Source organism: Etheostoma cragini, chromosome 1, assembly GCF_013103735.1.
Source record: "Etheostoma cragini isolate CJK2018 chromosome 1, CSU_Ecrag_1.0, whole genome shotgun sequence".
Taxonomy (NCBI): Eukaryota; Metazoa; Chordata; class Actinopteri; order Perciformes; family Percidae; genus Etheostoma; species Etheostoma cragini.
The window spans coordinates 24,099,735-24,117,095 of record NC_048407.1 but is presented as its reverse complement, the minus strand read 5'-3'; the positions used below and the strand labels follow the sequence as shown (position 1 = coordinate 24,117,095).

Sequence of the window (17,361 nt, the reverse complement as noted above, 5' to 3'; positions counted from 1 at the left end):
GGTTACATCCACTGCAGGAGATGGTCACCCCTACCTAGAGATGACCTGTATGTGTTTGTTATGGGATGAGATCAGGACACAGTGCAATCCTTACAAAGAGATTGGAACACACATTCTGAGATAAAAGGTAGAGACACGCACACACAAATGAAAACTCATAGAAGCACATCCACACATATATACCAACCCACTTGAATATAGACAGCCACACGCATGACCTTGTAATCACTGTGTGTATAGGTTTAACCCTCAATTCATCTGTCATCACTTAGTGTGTAATAGTTGACCAATTCTAACATGTCTGATTTCATTTTGTGGGCTTGTTAAAGGTTACATAGGTGAGGATACAGTCACAGATTAAATACCTAGAGCCCAGCAAAAATATAGATATGATGCCATGTTGACAGGAGAGCTTCTTCGGGGTATGACCTTGAATAGATTTAAAGCAATGCCCTGTCCCCCGTCTCTTGTTTCCTCATTTTCACTGTATTTGTAATCTTCCTTTCAACATGTAGTGGACATGTTACAGCTCAGGAAGGCCAGAATGAAAGGTTATGCGGTCAAGACTTTGGCAAAGCAAGTCACAGGACTGTTGTTATGAAAGGTTGTAATGAAACTTTGGTGAGCAAAATGATGGGAAGCCACAAATAAATTGGAACCAGTTAAGTGGCTCTTTGCATTGATGGTAAAAATTACCTTACTTTCCTGGATGTTTATTAGGAAACATGTAATTGTCTACTCACAATAACCGTAAACCAGCAATTTTCCAAACTTGAATACACACAACTAGAATTTACTTCGAAAATTAAATCAACACACTTTTATAAACAAAAAAATGTTCATCAATATTTGTGCTTCAGTATTACTGTTGCACAGACTGTGCAGTCCTGGATCCACTGGAACAAATGGGTCATGACATTATCTTTGGCTACCGCACAAGCCAAACTCATCCACAGATAGTGTGGATGTGTGCTGCCCCGTGTGTCTGTGTGTGGGCTTGTGGGCCTGGGCTCATCCATGTAAATCAGTGTCGTCTATGTGTACGTCTGTGCATATATGCCTGTGTTTATGCACGTTTGTGTGTTAGTGTGTGTATCTTGGCTGGAAAGCAGGGCCAGCCTCATATGGGCAGGAGCAGACATATTGGTATGTTTCAAGCCATTAGCCAATAAAACTGCAGGTAATCACCAAAAAAACACCTCCAGCTGGACAGGGAGGAGAGCATGGGGTGGGAGAGGAGAGGAGAGGAGAGGAGAGGAGAAGAGGTGTGATGTGTACACTAGTTTGAATAAACAAGAAGTTGAAACAAGGAATGAGAGAAAGAGGGGAGAAGGGGGGGAGGTGTAGACTTGGCATTTTGCTGTAGGAATGAAATTGGTGGTATGTATTGGTTGGTGTGTGTGTGCGCACATGTGTATGTCACAACATGGAGGAAGTGGCTCTGGCAGCTGCTGTTTCTGTGGCGTCAGTCCAGCAACACCTGACAACCTGCATCTATCACTCCCTTATTGAGAGAGAGGAATAAAAGGGAGGAAGGAGGAGGGCAAAGTGTGCGAGGGCGATGAAATGGGAAGATGAAGATAGCAAAAGAGTAGAAGAAAAGGAGATGAAGCTGAGAAAGGTATACAGTGCAGTGACATTTCTAGATGGGACTATCGAACATGGGAGTTCTGTTCATATTGCCTTAAAGAAAATACACAAATTATTCAATAGCTGAACTATGAAAAATATCCATAAGCCAAGGTGTTAAGAAAACGAAGTGAAGTGAGAGAGGCTGAACTCATGTCAAGACAAAGTTTGATGTGTAACATCAGGAGAGGTGAAAACAAAGAGCTTACACACTAAAATTCATAGGCAGTCTGTACAATGGTGGTCAATTGTCATGCAGCAGGTGGACATATACACACATCTCAAAGGAGATTGCAGGGGATTTGAGGCCCTCACATATCCCCCTCGCCCACACAAACACACACACACACACAAACTCACACGGCATACACAAGAGCTTCTAAGAACCTCTCTACTGTAAGCCCACCTCAGTGCACAATAAGACACATAAAGACAGAAATAAGGACACACAGAGAAAGCAATGACATTCTGATTTAAACCGTTCTATTCTAATTCCTATCTCATACCACAACCTTAAAGCAAGATGACACATAGGTTTCATAGTCCTCTATCACACCTGCATATTGGCCTGTGATGTAAGCCTGCAGTTCATACCCTTTTTTGAACGTGTACAATTACACGTACACAAACGTGTACAATTGAAGCACCATGTGTAGCGTGTATAGATGTTAAAATGTCCCAGTGAGAGGTTTATCACATTTAGCCTGGGATCTACCAGCCATTTATAAGTGTCTATTTACTTTACTTTATCCATTTAGCAGTGTTTCCTATTTAGCCTTGCACTAACAAGGCCTTTTACTGACCACCCACTAACCCACGCAGATTCTGTCATGCGCACATTTAGCCTTAGTGCTAGGTAAGTGTTCTTAATTGCTGAATTAATCTTCAGTTTCCTGTATCATCAGCATGTAAAGGTTGGGTTAAGATAACTTGTCCCATTAGTAGTGTCCGTTAGACTATAAGGGTCCCTCAGCATTTAGCATGTTTAGCCTTTACTTTAACTAACAAGGCCGATTAATGAGCATCTTGTTATCCATTAGGAAGGGTTCGTGCATTTAGCCTTTTCCCAAGCTAACTAGCCCCCTTAATCAGCCCAGTAATGAGAAAACATCCTCTCCACAGCAGCAGTCAATAGTAATCACTGTTTACACTGTTTCAGTGGGAGATGCATTGGCTTGCTGGTGTACTGTAGTTGTCAGGTGGGCCCAGTAGGAAATAAACAAGTGTTTTGGGGGTTCACATCTCAACACAGTTCAAACTATAGATAAAAAAACCTTCCTGAACAAAAAACTGTTTGAAGCCATTCTGCAATAGTCCAAACTGTCCTAACAAATCCATAACTGTCCTTTGAACTGGGTGGAAGAAAATTTCTAAATGGAGGAAATTGGCAGAACTGGAGGGAGATTGAAGCTGAAAATGAGAAAACAAAGCAATAGAATGAAACAGAGTACAACAAAAAGTGGAGAAAGGCCGGAGCAACAGTAGAAATAGGTCTCATTTAGACATGTAGTAACAAAGTGTAGAAAAATAGCAAAGACGGAACATGACAATATAGAAGTAGGAAGATATAAAAAAAAGACGGATTTAAAGGTAAAAGTGGTATTAGCCTCTAACACACTTCAGGTGATGTTTTTGTTGGCGAGGGTTGTGATGTTAGACTTACATAGACTAACATTGGCTAAAAATCTTGGTCTCAGCTCTGCACCACATACACATGCACATGTATACACTCATGTAACACACATGTACACACACACACACACAAAAACCCAGTTTATACACAAAGACACTGTTTTCTGTTAGTTTTTTAAACAAAATGGTAACTTTAGGTGGTATCAATGAGTCACTGACACATTACGTACAACCCATATTGATAATACAGTAACCATACACACAAACTCAAATCACAGGAAATCAGATTGTCTGCTTATAGTAGTCAGTTTAAAATCATTTTGTTTCAGTGCTTGCTCTGTAATGTATGCTAAATAGCCAAGTTGCCAACAAAGGGACATCTTAAAGTAAAATATCAAGACCAAGGTAGCTGAGTCAATTTTCATGGTTTTATTTTATGTATGTTTGTCCATCCACAACTCTCTGTCCATTGATTAATCTATATGAAAACATTTACAGTATATATAAAAAAATCTTTGTCTTTGTGCTGCAGGATCTGTCTAAAAGGTTGTCTGCCAACCTGTCAGTTGAAGTATCCATCTGAAATGAAACCCTTTTTCTCTCTTCCTCCAACATGTTTACATACAGGCAACATAGAGTACAGCTGTCCAGCCACCAACGAGTGTGAGATCACCAAGAGGAGACGCAAGTCGTGCCAGGCCTGCCGCTTCATGAAGTGTCTGACTGTGGGCATGCTGAGGGAGGGTAAGGGAAAAGGTCTCTTCCTTATCTTTCTCTGTTAACTGTGCTACATGTAGCATTTGATAGCCTATTAAATATGCTTATTTATTTGGTTAATAGAGGCCAATTCTTTTACAGGCCTTAAAACAGCATTTTGCATAATCATAAGACCATGATCCCTTTGGGGCAGAATTGTGATCTTAAGTTTGAGGAATACAAGAACAACCAATGCCATAAACAGGGCGTAAAGTGTTCCTGCACCGTGCTGGGTCTCCAGCGTTTGGCCGTGAGGAAAAATGTATAAATACATTTGGAACATGCATGTGGTTTTATATTTTTTAGTAAATTGATTTCACCTACCAATCATATGAGAGAACGCAACTCTAACTAAGGCAGAGCTTACAGTTCTCTGGCCTGATGCCCTATTTCTGGGGTCTGACTATTTTAGAAAAATAAATAAATAAAAGTCAAAATGGGATTTGTTTTTGATGCGCTAGGTTTAACCAATCTTTGAACTTTCACCTACCAATGAAACAAGTTCTAGCCAATCAGATGCAAAGTAGGGCGGGGCCTTGCCAAAAAGCTAGAGTGTGGTGTGTATCCTGTGTGGTAACGCGGCAAAAAATGTAGATACAGCTTTAGTTGAGAAAGGAGTTAAAAAAAACAAATGCCGCAGGCCATGAATAGAGGACAAGAAGAAAAGGATGGAGACAGGAAGCCGTTTAGCGCTTGGTGCCTCAAGTTGAGCACGTGGCTGCAGCGTATGTTTAAGGAAGATGCTTACTGTACAGCAGCAGTGGTAAGAAAGTGTTTGCTAGTCATTAGATGCTAGTAACAAAGCTTTGTTCCGTGCACTCCGTCATACAAGTACGTTACCGGTATTGACGGCTGCCGCTGCGCCTTCGCTGGCTGTCCGTGTTTGTGATAAAAACTATACGTGTGTGCATGTTCATAGCGGAACACAATTTTCCATTAACGATGGCTACTGTGTAAAATATAACTGAAGCCCAAACTGCCTTGACAAAGCTGTCTGTTTGGAATCAGCATTGCAGTTATTTAAACATAACGGCCTTGTCCCAGAGTTTAGACGTCTAGCTATATGAAAACCTAAACAAAGCAAAGTTTCTAATAAATGTACATGAAACAACTAATGTCAACATGGACAAAATGCTGAATGTACTAATTTGATTTTTTGATGATGACCTGGCCAAAGTAACAACACATCTAGAAAGTTTTGTTTTCACAATGATTCAATATAGGATTATATTATTGCAATTTGAAAGTTTGCTTAATTTATTTTGTGGTTGGAAGAAGTAAAAATGTATGCAAAACCTTTCACTTCTTATAAATGATGACTTTTATTATTGTGTACCGTTAGAAGGTTTTTAACTGTTTTGCCAGTCAAATTAACTTTAATGATTGTGTATTACTCGGTGACATAATGCCCCACTGGGCATTATGTCACTCCTGTTTACCATGTCCATGTTACAACTTTAAGTCTTTTTGTATCGGAAATCGCGTCACAGCTCTTATTTTTCTCCATCACTCTTCTCTTCTGTCACTGTGTAATTTCACTTCTCCCCTTCACAGTTTTGTGCAATAGTTACTGAGGGCATTCGCACACAAAAAGACCCACATCCTTGTCTTAGCTAAATGAGATAAACATACATAGTGTAGAACACTGCAGGATAATTGCAACACTCACGCTAAACAGTTCAGTGGCAAAGAACGGTGAAAAAAAAATCAAAAAGAGATAATATCTGCCCCCACACCACTTTGATTAAATACACTCACTCTCTCATTTTCACACTCCCTCATTGCCTCTGCCTCTTTCTCTCCCTCTTGTCTGCCAACCTCTGACCTTTCTACTCCCACTGCACTTCCAACGATGAAAAGAGGGAGAGGAGTGGCGAGGGATGAAGAGGAGAGAGGAATTGTGGGAGGGGGGAGAAAGCTTGGGGGAGGGACGAAGAGAGAAGCGATTGATTTATAGGAGCAGAGGAAAGGGACCAGGGGAGGATGAGAGGCAGGGGGAGGATGGTTGAATGAAGCAGAAAGTGTGTGTGTGTGAGAGAGAGAGAGAGAGAGAGAGAGAGAGAGAGAGAGAAAGGAGAAGAGAGGAGGGTCAAGGTTGTAATTGATGGGAGACCTGGCCTACGCCCCCTTCCTTACAGTGGTCAGGGAGCGTGCCTCTGCCGACGCCTGCCAGCCCTCTCTCCATCCATTCCTGTCTTCATCTCTCCCTCCAATGCTCCCACTCAGTATTACTGTACTGTTTCTTTTGCTTCTCTTGTGCCTTTCGTTCATCAATTCTCTTCTTCAATCGCTTTTCTTTCCATCCTGTTGGCACCATGACACCCATCCAGACCTGCAGCTATCACCCACTCACATTGTTAACCAGAACTCTTGTAATAAAAAAACTAAAACATGGACATTTTATTAACCTCATAAGCAGTTCATAAAAAAATATTCTATGGGTTGAAAACTCCACATGCCTGATGTCACATTTCCCACCAAAAACTGTAAAAACATTTTTTTTTAACTACATAAATATATATCTTTGCAAACAAAAACTATGACATGCTTGAGAACCAAGATTGAAGTTCAAAGTAAAGCTTTCAGTAATCTAAAACTAGACTCAAACTGATATTGGTTGTAGTAAAAAGGCTTAAACAAAAAAAAATCATCATGGCATAATTGTGACTAAGCTCGAGGTTTTCCCTGTCTTTAGAATAGTCTTTCTCTTCACCATGCAAAATGTTGTATATGTCATATGTAATAAGGGGAAGTCAAGATGTATTAGAGCTTCAGACATTTAAACTTACACAAAATTAATAAAAATTCTCTCTCACTCACTTTCATATGTATGTATGGCAACAAATGTGTACCTGCATGTATTATTGGCCGCTCCAACAGTTCACACTGCTCAGACTTCATCCTCCTACTGGACACAGAAATCACATCCGATAAACTCCCCAAAAAAGCCCTCATTTGCAAGAGAATATTATTTCTGCCATCAATAACTTTTAACACTGTTAAACACATTTTAACTGAGATTTTAAATGTGAACAAGAGAGGTGGACATACTATTGATTTTTTTATTCTTAAAGATGTGGTTTGCCCACAAGAGCAGAACCATGCTTCCTTTTGTTGCCACTGCTTCCCTGCTTCCTTTTATATAGCCAATGCCCCACACAAATATGTCGTACGCACACATGCACACCACACACACACACACACACACACACACACACACACAAAGGCCTACATATATATACATCAACATGACAGACCACAGCCACCTCATTTGTTGTGGTGGGTGGGAATTTAATACAGGAGGTCCCACTCTACATATGAATAAGGGTCATTTAGAAGAGTGATACATCCATTTACCTATATTTTCTCATTTTCACTCTTTTTGAACTAGGACAAAGATCAAAAACTATATTTGCTTTATTCTGCTGGAGATATTAGTTAATAATATATAGTATACAGTACACTTAGTTATTTTTATTCTAACTAGCACATGCTATATATACTTCATAACACCTGAAACTTCCACTTGAATTATTATTCTAAGATAGAAACCCTGTCTCAAATCCATTGTAATGCAGTGGTGTGACTGGAGAGGACTCAGCTGAACTGAAATATTACCCATAAAGAAAAACGAACATTGCTAAAATATAAACAAAGACCTTGTCTGGACTGACAACAACATACATCTTTGTGAAGAACAATGTACAGAATGGCAAAGCAATCGTCATTCTACCTTGGATAAACATTTACCACTCTCAACTGACAATCTTTTGCACCGACACTATTTAAAAACATTGCCTGCTGCGTTTTATGTACACCCTTCGGGGTGTATGCATTGTTGCAGCAGAATTGCATAGATGATAATGGTAAGTGGCTAGATCAGTTAGCATCAGAGCTAACTGTGGTTGTCAGGGGCTAGCTCACAGGAGAAAGGTGAAGATAAAGTGGTAAGGGTGAAGTGGGATGGGGTGGGAAGTGGGTTGGAGGACATGAAGTAGAGTGTGTGTGTTTGTGTGTGTGTGTGTGTGTGTGTGTGTGTGTGTGTGTGTGTGTGTGTGTGTGTGTGTGTGTGTGTTAGTTAGGTGCTATAGTTTACCCCTTAGGGCAAGATCTGCCTCAAATTAGCTTTGTCGCCGGGGGAGACAGATAGGGTGAGATGAAGAGCAAGTGAGGCAGCAAGGAAGAGTGTGTGTGTGTGCATGTTTGTGTGTGTGTGTGTAATCTAAAGAGAGAGGAGAACTAGAAGCCAGAGGGTCAGTTAACCAACTCAGATTGGAACCTTTTCTTTTCATGATCTCTTAATCACACACCTGGTCATGTGAAGACACACATGCGCACACACATACCTTTCCGTGTTGAATATTGAACGTTTCTTACGCAAAGGAGAGGAGAAGACAAGAGTAAACAAGCAAGGGGTAAACTGAAGGAAGGAATGAACATGGGGCACTCACCCACCAATATGTAGCAGCTAATTTCTGGAGCAAGGCAATTAAAAGGCTTGACTATATTATGAGAACTTCCCCTCTGGCAATGGCTGTCTGTCCATTTTTAATGGGGTCATAATGATGCGTCAGCTGAAGACTGAAAGGTCACAGGGGCGGGGCTTAAATCCGCCTAGAGAGAAAGGAGGAAGGAGTGAGAAGAAAGGGGTATTGTTGCAGGTAAAAGGTTTGATAAAAAGCAATGATACAGGAGAGGGTTGAAGCGATTTTTTTAACAAATGCTTACATCAGAAAATACATTTTATAATTTATTTGACAGGTTAAAAAACAAGCAAACACAATAACACTGTAGATGTCACAGTTATTCCTATTTGTACACAACTGGCAAAGCAAGACAGACATAATGCATTCAAATTCAGCAGTAATGCGTAAAATTGGCATGAATAGAATACAAAACACAGATCAGACATTTGAACATGAAAGGCTTTGGCAGAGGCACACAGACCAGGAGCCAGCAATTTTCAGTATGCATGTACACTGTACATTTGGTAATATTTGCTCCCTTACAACATAGCAGCTTTGATGATGGCACGTCTGATGACTCATGGTTAAACAGACAGAATGTGTTGGTTTCAAAACCAAAGCCTTCGTCTCTATATTGCCGTAAACGGTCAGCTGGATTCAGATGGTAGACTACTAGAGAGACATTCCACGGACTGCAAATATAAACCTTGGCACATTGCCCCACACATGCACACAACAGCTCGTGCCAACTTTGGCCATGCTCCCCACGGCCTCTAAGACCTAATGAGTGAGATCGGGTGGAAGGCCTCAGTCTGTGTGAGTGTTGGTGTGTGTATGGTGTCTACAAACAGCTGGCAGTATGCATCATAACTCGCTTCATGCTCAACAGTCCTGACTGCTGCTATCCAATCTTATTGCTGCACACACATTCTGTCATAGACACAACAGTCAAGACGGCTGGCCAACACATGTTCACATACAAAACACAAGACAATTTGTCACTTATAAACGACATATTTCCTAAAAGATATCTATGATTGAAAAGGTAAGAAAAATAAGAAAGAAAATGAAATGGCAAGGAAAACACATTTTGTGGGTCAATATAATTGGATGATTGGGAAAGGAATAGTGCAAGAGAAAAATACAAGAAGAAGGCAAGAAAGAATAAAGTAGATGATAAAGAGGGGGAAAGAGCAAGTGATGGGAGAGGTGAAGAGACAAGAGGAGAGGACAGGGAAATAGAGGAGGGGAGCGCCAGACAACTGGTGGCGTCTGGTGTTCCCCCATGGGAAACTTGTAGCTAAATGTGGCCCTGTAGCGTCTGTCCTGAGTGAGTGTTTGTGTGTGTGACTGGCATCTGGTTGCATCCCAGCTAGATAGGAGCGATAATGGAAATACTGTGACGAGAGATCTGCCTAAGTGGTCCGCTCTCTTTCACATACACTTTCTTTCTGTTTGTCTAGAGAGCAGAGGAGATGAGGCAGAAAGACTGTTTGGGAATGGCAATTTATGTAATCAAAGCAAAATGTAGCTTTTGTTTCCAGTTGCATTTGACAGCTCACAACAACGGTTTTATCTAACCCTTACACAAATTCCATAAAAACACTCTCATGTGTCACAACTATTATAAAAAATGAAGACTTTTGATTGTAAAAAAAAAAATATATGTACATATATACATACACAGCCTTCAAAGAAAAAGGTCCAATAATGTGGAAAAGGCAACAATTTTTGGAGACCTCACATGGTCTCACACACATGCCCACATTCACACAAACACACACACAAATTCACACACCAGTGACAGCCACCTGCCCGCTGCCTAAGGCACTGCTGTTCTGATCTGTTCTGGTCTAAACAACGTCACTGCATGACACCACACACACTCCCCTCCACCCCTCCTTTTTTATTGCTTTCTTTGAGCTCTCTAGTGTCCTTTTTTTAGATTTGAACATAACAATTATGAAACAATAATTATCTTGATTCTGACAGTGGTCTGGACCAACCAGTAACACGACAAAATAATCCATATTCTGGGATTCCTGTAGCTATATATGCAGATATGTTTCTGACTCCACTTATTTCTACTTCTTCCTCATGTGAAAATTATTCCTAAACACACGCACGCACGCACACACACACACACACACACACACACACACACACACACACACTTTAGATTTAAATGGGTCTGTTGTCTTACCCAATCTACTTGCCCATCAGTTGTTAAACCCACGTAGGAAAACCCTTTATGTTATTACATCAACACTGCGGTATCACTCACACACTCGCAAATATACACACACACACAGAAACATAAGGAGATAACCTGGTCTAAGGTGGAAGAGCGACTTCAAACCTGTTAAACTTCAATTACCATAAAACTACTCTCTCCTTCTTCTTCTCCTCATCTCCGCCCCTTTAAATTTTCTCTTCCTCTTGTGCATTTTGTTGTCCTTCTTTCTCTTTCCTGTCATCAACAGAAATAAATCATTCTATTTGTCTTCCTACTGCTTTTTCCACTCTATCCCTCACTCCTTTTTTTGCCCTTTTTCATCCTATTATTCTCTTATCATATCATTGACCATCTGAAATCAATCCATTTTGTGTCTTTCCCCATGTCTTCTCTTTTCTCTTTTCCTCTCTATTCTACATTTCTCTCTCCATGCTTGACGGTTCTCTCTTCAAAAGCACTTAGGTGTCAAAGGCATTTTACTCGCAATCCCTCAATTGTTCAAACACACACACACACACACATGCTGACACAAAATAACACAAGTGCAGTGTAAAATCTATGCTGATGTGATCAGTGCGGATCGTGCTATTGACAGATAGTAATATTCCCACGATAGGAAAGATTCACCTTCATCACTGTCACTGTGTGTGTGTGTGTGTGTGTGTGTGTGTGTGTGTGTCAGTGAAGTGGAGGTGTACTGTTAGTTGACATAATAATTAAAGCACGTAATTAAGGCGTTTAACCTCTGTGGATTTCGTCTTTTCATTCATGGATCTTTCTCTCATTATTCTATTCCTATCTAATTTTCTTTTATTACCCTTCACTTCATCCCTCCTTTTCACTCTCATTTCATTTCATTTTTTTTCTCACTGTCCTTTCTTCTTTTGTTTACCAGCCCATCCATTACTTACCCCTCCCCTTCTCCTCTTATTTCACAACCTGTGCTCTACTCCTCTCTTCTCTTTTTTATCCACACTTCCTTTCATGCCTTTCATCACTTTTTATCAAAATGTATTTCTTTTATCTCGCCTTTTTATTTGATTTCTTACCCATTCCCTGTTAAAATAGTTAGTTCTTCCCTCGCCTTTACTTTTTCCACATTCCATTTTAATTTTTTCTCATTCTTACATTTTCTCTCCCCTGACCCTTTTCCTCTCCTCTCCTCTTCTCATTCCTTCCCTCCTCTCCTCTCTTGCCCATACTTTATGACTTGAAGGCTCATTTGTTAAGAGGAGGTAGAGCACTCTCGCTCTCCCACTAGCCTCCTCCTGTCTCCTTTTTGTGGGCTTTGGAAATATAATTTTCAATTTTTAATTTGATTCATTTAGATTTGATCATTAATCAGTGCTGAGAGAGAGTTAATTTTGTGGAAAATAGATGAGGTAGTTAGAGAGGGCTCTTTATAAAGTGAGCTCAGCACAGCACTGGGTCTTTAAGGTATAAGGAAAAGAGAAAGTGAAAAATTGAGAGTCTGCATGTGAGAGTTTGTGTGTGAGAGGGAAAAAGTGTGCGTGTCATAGTCAGTAATAAAACTAGTGATGCTACAGTACAGGTATTGGAAACAGATGTTTGCCCAAATTTGCATTTTTGATACCTGCATCAAATTTAAGTTAATTTCTCGCTGAATTTAGTTTGAATCTGAGGTTAGAATGTATGTAGCCTACAGCACAGTGACACACCTACCTATTGACTTAAGCTTCTGATCAAACGCTTTCTTTCACCTTCCACCTTCTGTCTTGCTTCTGATGCTCTTCTAGCTCTGATACTCTGTCTCTGCTTTCTCTCAGTCTCCCTCTCCTCATCTGACCAACCAATGACCCACGTAGTGACTGAGCAAGCTGCTTGTCAGGGCTTACCCAAACACAACATGGGGTATTGGTTAGAGAAACATAGATGTTGTGTCAATGTGTGTGTGTGAGAGAAAGAGAGAGTGGGTGTGTGAGTGGGTTTGTACCCCCTGGTGTTAAGAGTTTCTTGACCGTTTGCTGACACTGTCCCCCCCACTGTACCTGGACTGTTAGCCCTTCTGTCTACCTATTTTCGTCTCAAGCAGGCACACAAACACACACACACACATACATGTCATGTTCAGTTCACTGGGTTGACTGCTGCCTGAGGTTTCTAAATGATTACATTTCAATAAAAAAAAATTTGCACTCACGTCACTGCAAGATGGTTTGAATAAAAGCAGCCACCAAAATGTGCACATGTACGCAATACAAATAAAAACAGGGAAACACGTGCACTTACAAGCACTTACAAATGCCAATGAATGCAAACACATGCTTCCTGACATGTTTTCTTCTTTGCTGCCAATAGGAAGTCATTCTCTGTTAAATCTCTTAGGTGTGTTGTCTTGGTCATGGTCAGCACATTTTTCAGAGGATTTAAATCTCTCTGTGTTAGCAAATCTCTCTTTTGCTCTCTCACTCTTTTTGCCCCCTCCTCTCGTTCTTTTTCTCTCTGTCTATACATAGAAATCCTTACCATTTTAGATGCACTTTGTATGAGAAAACCCTTCAAATCAGTGGGGCTGTTAGAGTGTAAGGCACTATACAAGAAGTGTGATATTGTCCATGGTGTGTTCAATATTAGGTGAAGTTTTTTCCCTAGACCATCTGTTGATGAAAGATCTGAAGATGGTGTTCTTCTCTGTTGAGCGTGATTTTATTTCTGAATGGTATAAACAAATAATTACGTTGGGTTTGTTTTAAAACATTTGACAACCCTTTCAGATTCCTCTTCTCTCCTCCTCCAGGGTCCATGATACCTCTCTCTACCTTATCCATCTTTAAGTGGTAACCACGGTAACAACCAATCCCCTGAGAGATAGGCCTAATTAAATTAGGACTCCTTTGTGTCAATTAATTAACGAGACAGAAAGAGAGAGACAGAGATTGGGCAAGAGACAGGAAAAGAGTAAGTTATAAAGCCAAAGAGAACGCATGAGAGACACACAGCAAGAGAGAGAGAGACATTTTACTTCAATTGTGTCTCTTTAATTTAGTCTTGTTGTAGAATAAAAGAGGGAAAGGTTTCTGCAAAACAGACACACACCCATGTATGCGCTGCAGAAACAGCACAACTATCACTTTGCTCCCAGACATCATATGCAATCTTTTTTCAGTCCACATGTTTTCATCTCATTTCCACTCTCTCTATTTATAATTTATTTTATATTCCTTGTTTTCATGTTAAGTAGTCAAAAGAGTTCGAAAAGTTTCAGTGTCACACACAGTGTGTTAATAAATTTCTTCTGTCATTTTTTACAGGTGTTCGTCTCGACAGGGTTCGTGGTGGGAGACAGAAGTATAAACGCCGGATAGATGCCGACAACAGTCCATACCTGAACCCACAGCTGGCTCTGCCCCCCAAGAAGCCATGTAAGAATAAAGACACACATACACACACAAACTCTGATAGGTAACAGTATATGTAATAGCCCTTTTCGCTTCGAGGTTGAGCAGGGATTTTCAAGGACAGACATTTACATACTGTCCTTGGTGCACAGTAACTCATACTCTACACATTGACAATTGTGCTACAGTGACAACAACATCAAAAATAGTGAGCTGAGGGAAGGACATACTATGGACAGTGCACAAGGAAAATCCTCCTTAGAAATAAACAAAAACCATTCAGATTCTGGCATATTATATTGTTATGTGCAGACAGTGTTCATGTAATAGGCAGGAATCGTTCAGAGATCCGAAGTACAAGGGACTGCCTTTCCATCAGTTTGTATCCTAATGACAGTTGGACAGTAAAACGAAATTAAACACACACACATAAATAGACACAGGGTAGTGAGAAGCCCATCTGTTTGGGACCAAGTTTATCTCCTTGTCTCTACTGCTACCAGTTTGGGGTCATAACATTTTATATGTGTAATATTTCACTATAAAGGTATTCATTTAGCGCCGGCTGGATTGACTGCATTTTTTAAAGAATAAAACCACTGCCAAAGCCTGATGATTGAAAAATTAACAAGGGAGAGAGTGAGTGAGAGTGTCAGAGAGACAGTTGGAGAGAGAGGGAGAGACTGAGCATGAATGAGAAGGTTTCTCAGAGGGGGAGAGAAGTGGAGAAGAAGGGAGGGGGAACAGCCAGAACCCTAATCCGGATTAAATCCAATCTGGCAACCACATCAAACTGGAGTTAGCTCTTTAGCTAAGCGTCTGCTCACTCACGACACACACACACACACACACACACACACACACACACACACACACACACACACACACACACATATGCAGTGCAGATTGAGTAGTGTTTAGCAGCTTGGTCCCCAAAGCCCATTTTGCTTAAAGCTGGAGCATATTCTGCTTTAGGCCAATATGCTGAATGGCTGCACAACAGCTTACCGGGATTTCTGCACTACTAATCATTTAAATGATGGGATAATATGAGTCTGTGTATAATATGTGTGTCTGTGTTTAATGTATGTGTTTGCATACACAGAGAATGTGTGTTTCAGCTAACTAAATGTCTTTACCGACGGGCTACAGATTTTCTTTAAACAGGTTAAGTTATACTTAACTCTTTAGTCCTGTAATTATTTTGACAGGCATTTGACACATTTTGGAAGAAAGTTTCAACATAAGTTATTGGAATTACAAGTTACCACTCTAAATAGTTATTCAGGCTTTAGTTCCTATTTACATAATTTCCTTAATTTATGTATGAACTCAAATATCTCTCTACCCTGATGTAGACCGCCTGGGTATGTCTTCTTCTTTTCTCACACACAGTCAATACACACACAAAAAAAAAAATTCTGTCCCTCTGTCTCTCGCTCAGATACACGCACACAGCCTATCTATCTGAAGCCCAATCCCTAGCCTCAGCGTCCCCATTGATTGTGTGAGAACAGAACAATAGCCCAGGGTTTGAAAATGGGCTTCCATTGATTCTAATTAGGGAAACATTAAATAAGATTTACCCACAGATACTGCAGTGTGACTGGGATGGTTTGGCTCAAACGACCCTGGAGCTGGAGGGATAAGGATGGGAAGAATATAGCTATGTACATGTGTACATGGGGCATGTGTGTGTGTCTGTGTGTGTGTGGGAGGGTGTATGTGTGTGTGTGTGTGTGTGTGTGTGTGTGTGTATGTGGAATTTGGGTGGAGAGTGTTAGATCAATACACAACTCAACCCCCCCAACTCTGTTTCACTCTCCTTTGCTGTTTATCTCTATCTAGCTGTCGCTCTCTCGACTCTTCCTGTCTGTATTTTACAATCTGTCCATGGCTCTATTTCTACCTGTCTATCTTCTCCCATTTTTTTCTTTACTTTTCTCCCTCTCTCTTTTCTATAATCCCTTGCTCCTCTCTTTGCTTTTCTATCCTCTGTTATTATTCCCATGCTTGATTAGTCAGTGGATTAATTTGGAAGCAGGGTATCAGTCTGTTACTAATGGACCATAGAGATCTCATCACCACATGTCACTATTAACAGCTGATCTGTTTGGCTTTCAGTATTATCTTTCCCTTCTGTATGTAGTTTCACGGAGGCTTCTTAAGGCAGTGATACAAAAGACAGTGTTTTAAGAAACATGAATCAACAGCAGTTATCGCCTTTAATCAGACCCTGAAACATCTCAACTATACTATATAATAACTGTATACACTAAAGTTATATTGGAAAAAAATGACTTCAAATAATGAAAAAATGTATTTTGGTGCTTATTAAAAGTGTGTTGTTTGACTATTTTAAAGGTCTTTTCATTCCAAGATTTTTCAGAGTGGCAAACAAGTTTAACATTATTCTAGTTGTACATATTCGATTTTGTATACAATACAATATACAGAAACACACACACATACACACATATGTAATGTATATAATGCTTTATATATAATGTATCTCACATGATGATTTGTGTGATGTACACACTATGGAGAATACTGAAATGTATAATGTGTTGCAACATGTCTCTGTTTATTTCTCCTTGTCTAATGGTTATGTCAGCTACTTTTTTGCTACATGTTGACATTCTTTAAGATATATGTGTTATTTAGCAACCCATGTTATAATGGATTTTGCATATGTCCTTACACATTTTTGCACCAGATTGGTGTGGAACATCTGGCAGCCTAACACAGCAAAAATTCACCATCTCTCTGTCTCTGTGTCTTTCTCCTTGTCTGGTGGTCATGTCAGTTGCCTTTGGCTGCCTTGCAGATAACAAAATCGTCTCTCACCTGCTGGTGGCCGAGCCAGAGAAGATTTACGCCATGCCTGACCCAACAGTACCAGACAGCGACATCAAGGCCCTGACTACGCTGTGTGACCTGGCGGACAGAGAACTAGTGGTCAACATCGGCTGGGCCAAACATATCCCAGGTAAGAAAAAAACATCTGCTGAACACTGAATTTTACACTGAGCCTAACATGGTTTTGTGTTGTGGCAGAGACACACACATAGGTCCACATACATTGTTTTTATTTTACAATTCCAAAGTACAGGAGATTTTATACACACACCCACACACATATACAGAATGGACACAGATGATGTGAAAATTGGCAGAGTACAAGGTTGGAATTAGCTGCTCTAATTGCAGTTCAGGCACACTTACATACACACAAGTACACCTGGTACTGAGGCCTGACCTTTCACCCTAATCCATTCAG

At 40.3% G+C, this 17,361-nt stretch overlaps 1 protein-coding gene across 11 annotated transcripts in view; it reads left to right on the top strand.

Moving 5' to 3' along the window:
* Positions 1 to 17,361, top strand: part of esrrga (estrogen-related receptor gamma a) — a 147,551-nt gene that overhangs the window by 103,561 nt on the left and 26,629 nt on the right. For 4 of the 11 annotated variants that reach the window (XM_034869455.1, XM_034869530.1, XM_034869537.1 and 1 more), the window contains 3 exons: positions 3,877 to 4,017; positions 13,992 to 14,102; positions 16,888 to 17,070. In XM_034869455.1, the coding sequence (XP_034725346.1) occupies positions 3,877 to 4,017; positions 13,992 to 14,102; positions 16,888 to 17,070 (435 nt within the window). The remainder of the gene's footprint in view (positions 1 to 3,876; positions 4,018 to 13,991; positions 14,103 to 16,887; positions 17,071 to 17,361) is intronic. The other 7 variants (XM_034869479.1, XM_034869506.1, XM_034869498.1 and 4 more) reach the window with 7 other exon arrangements.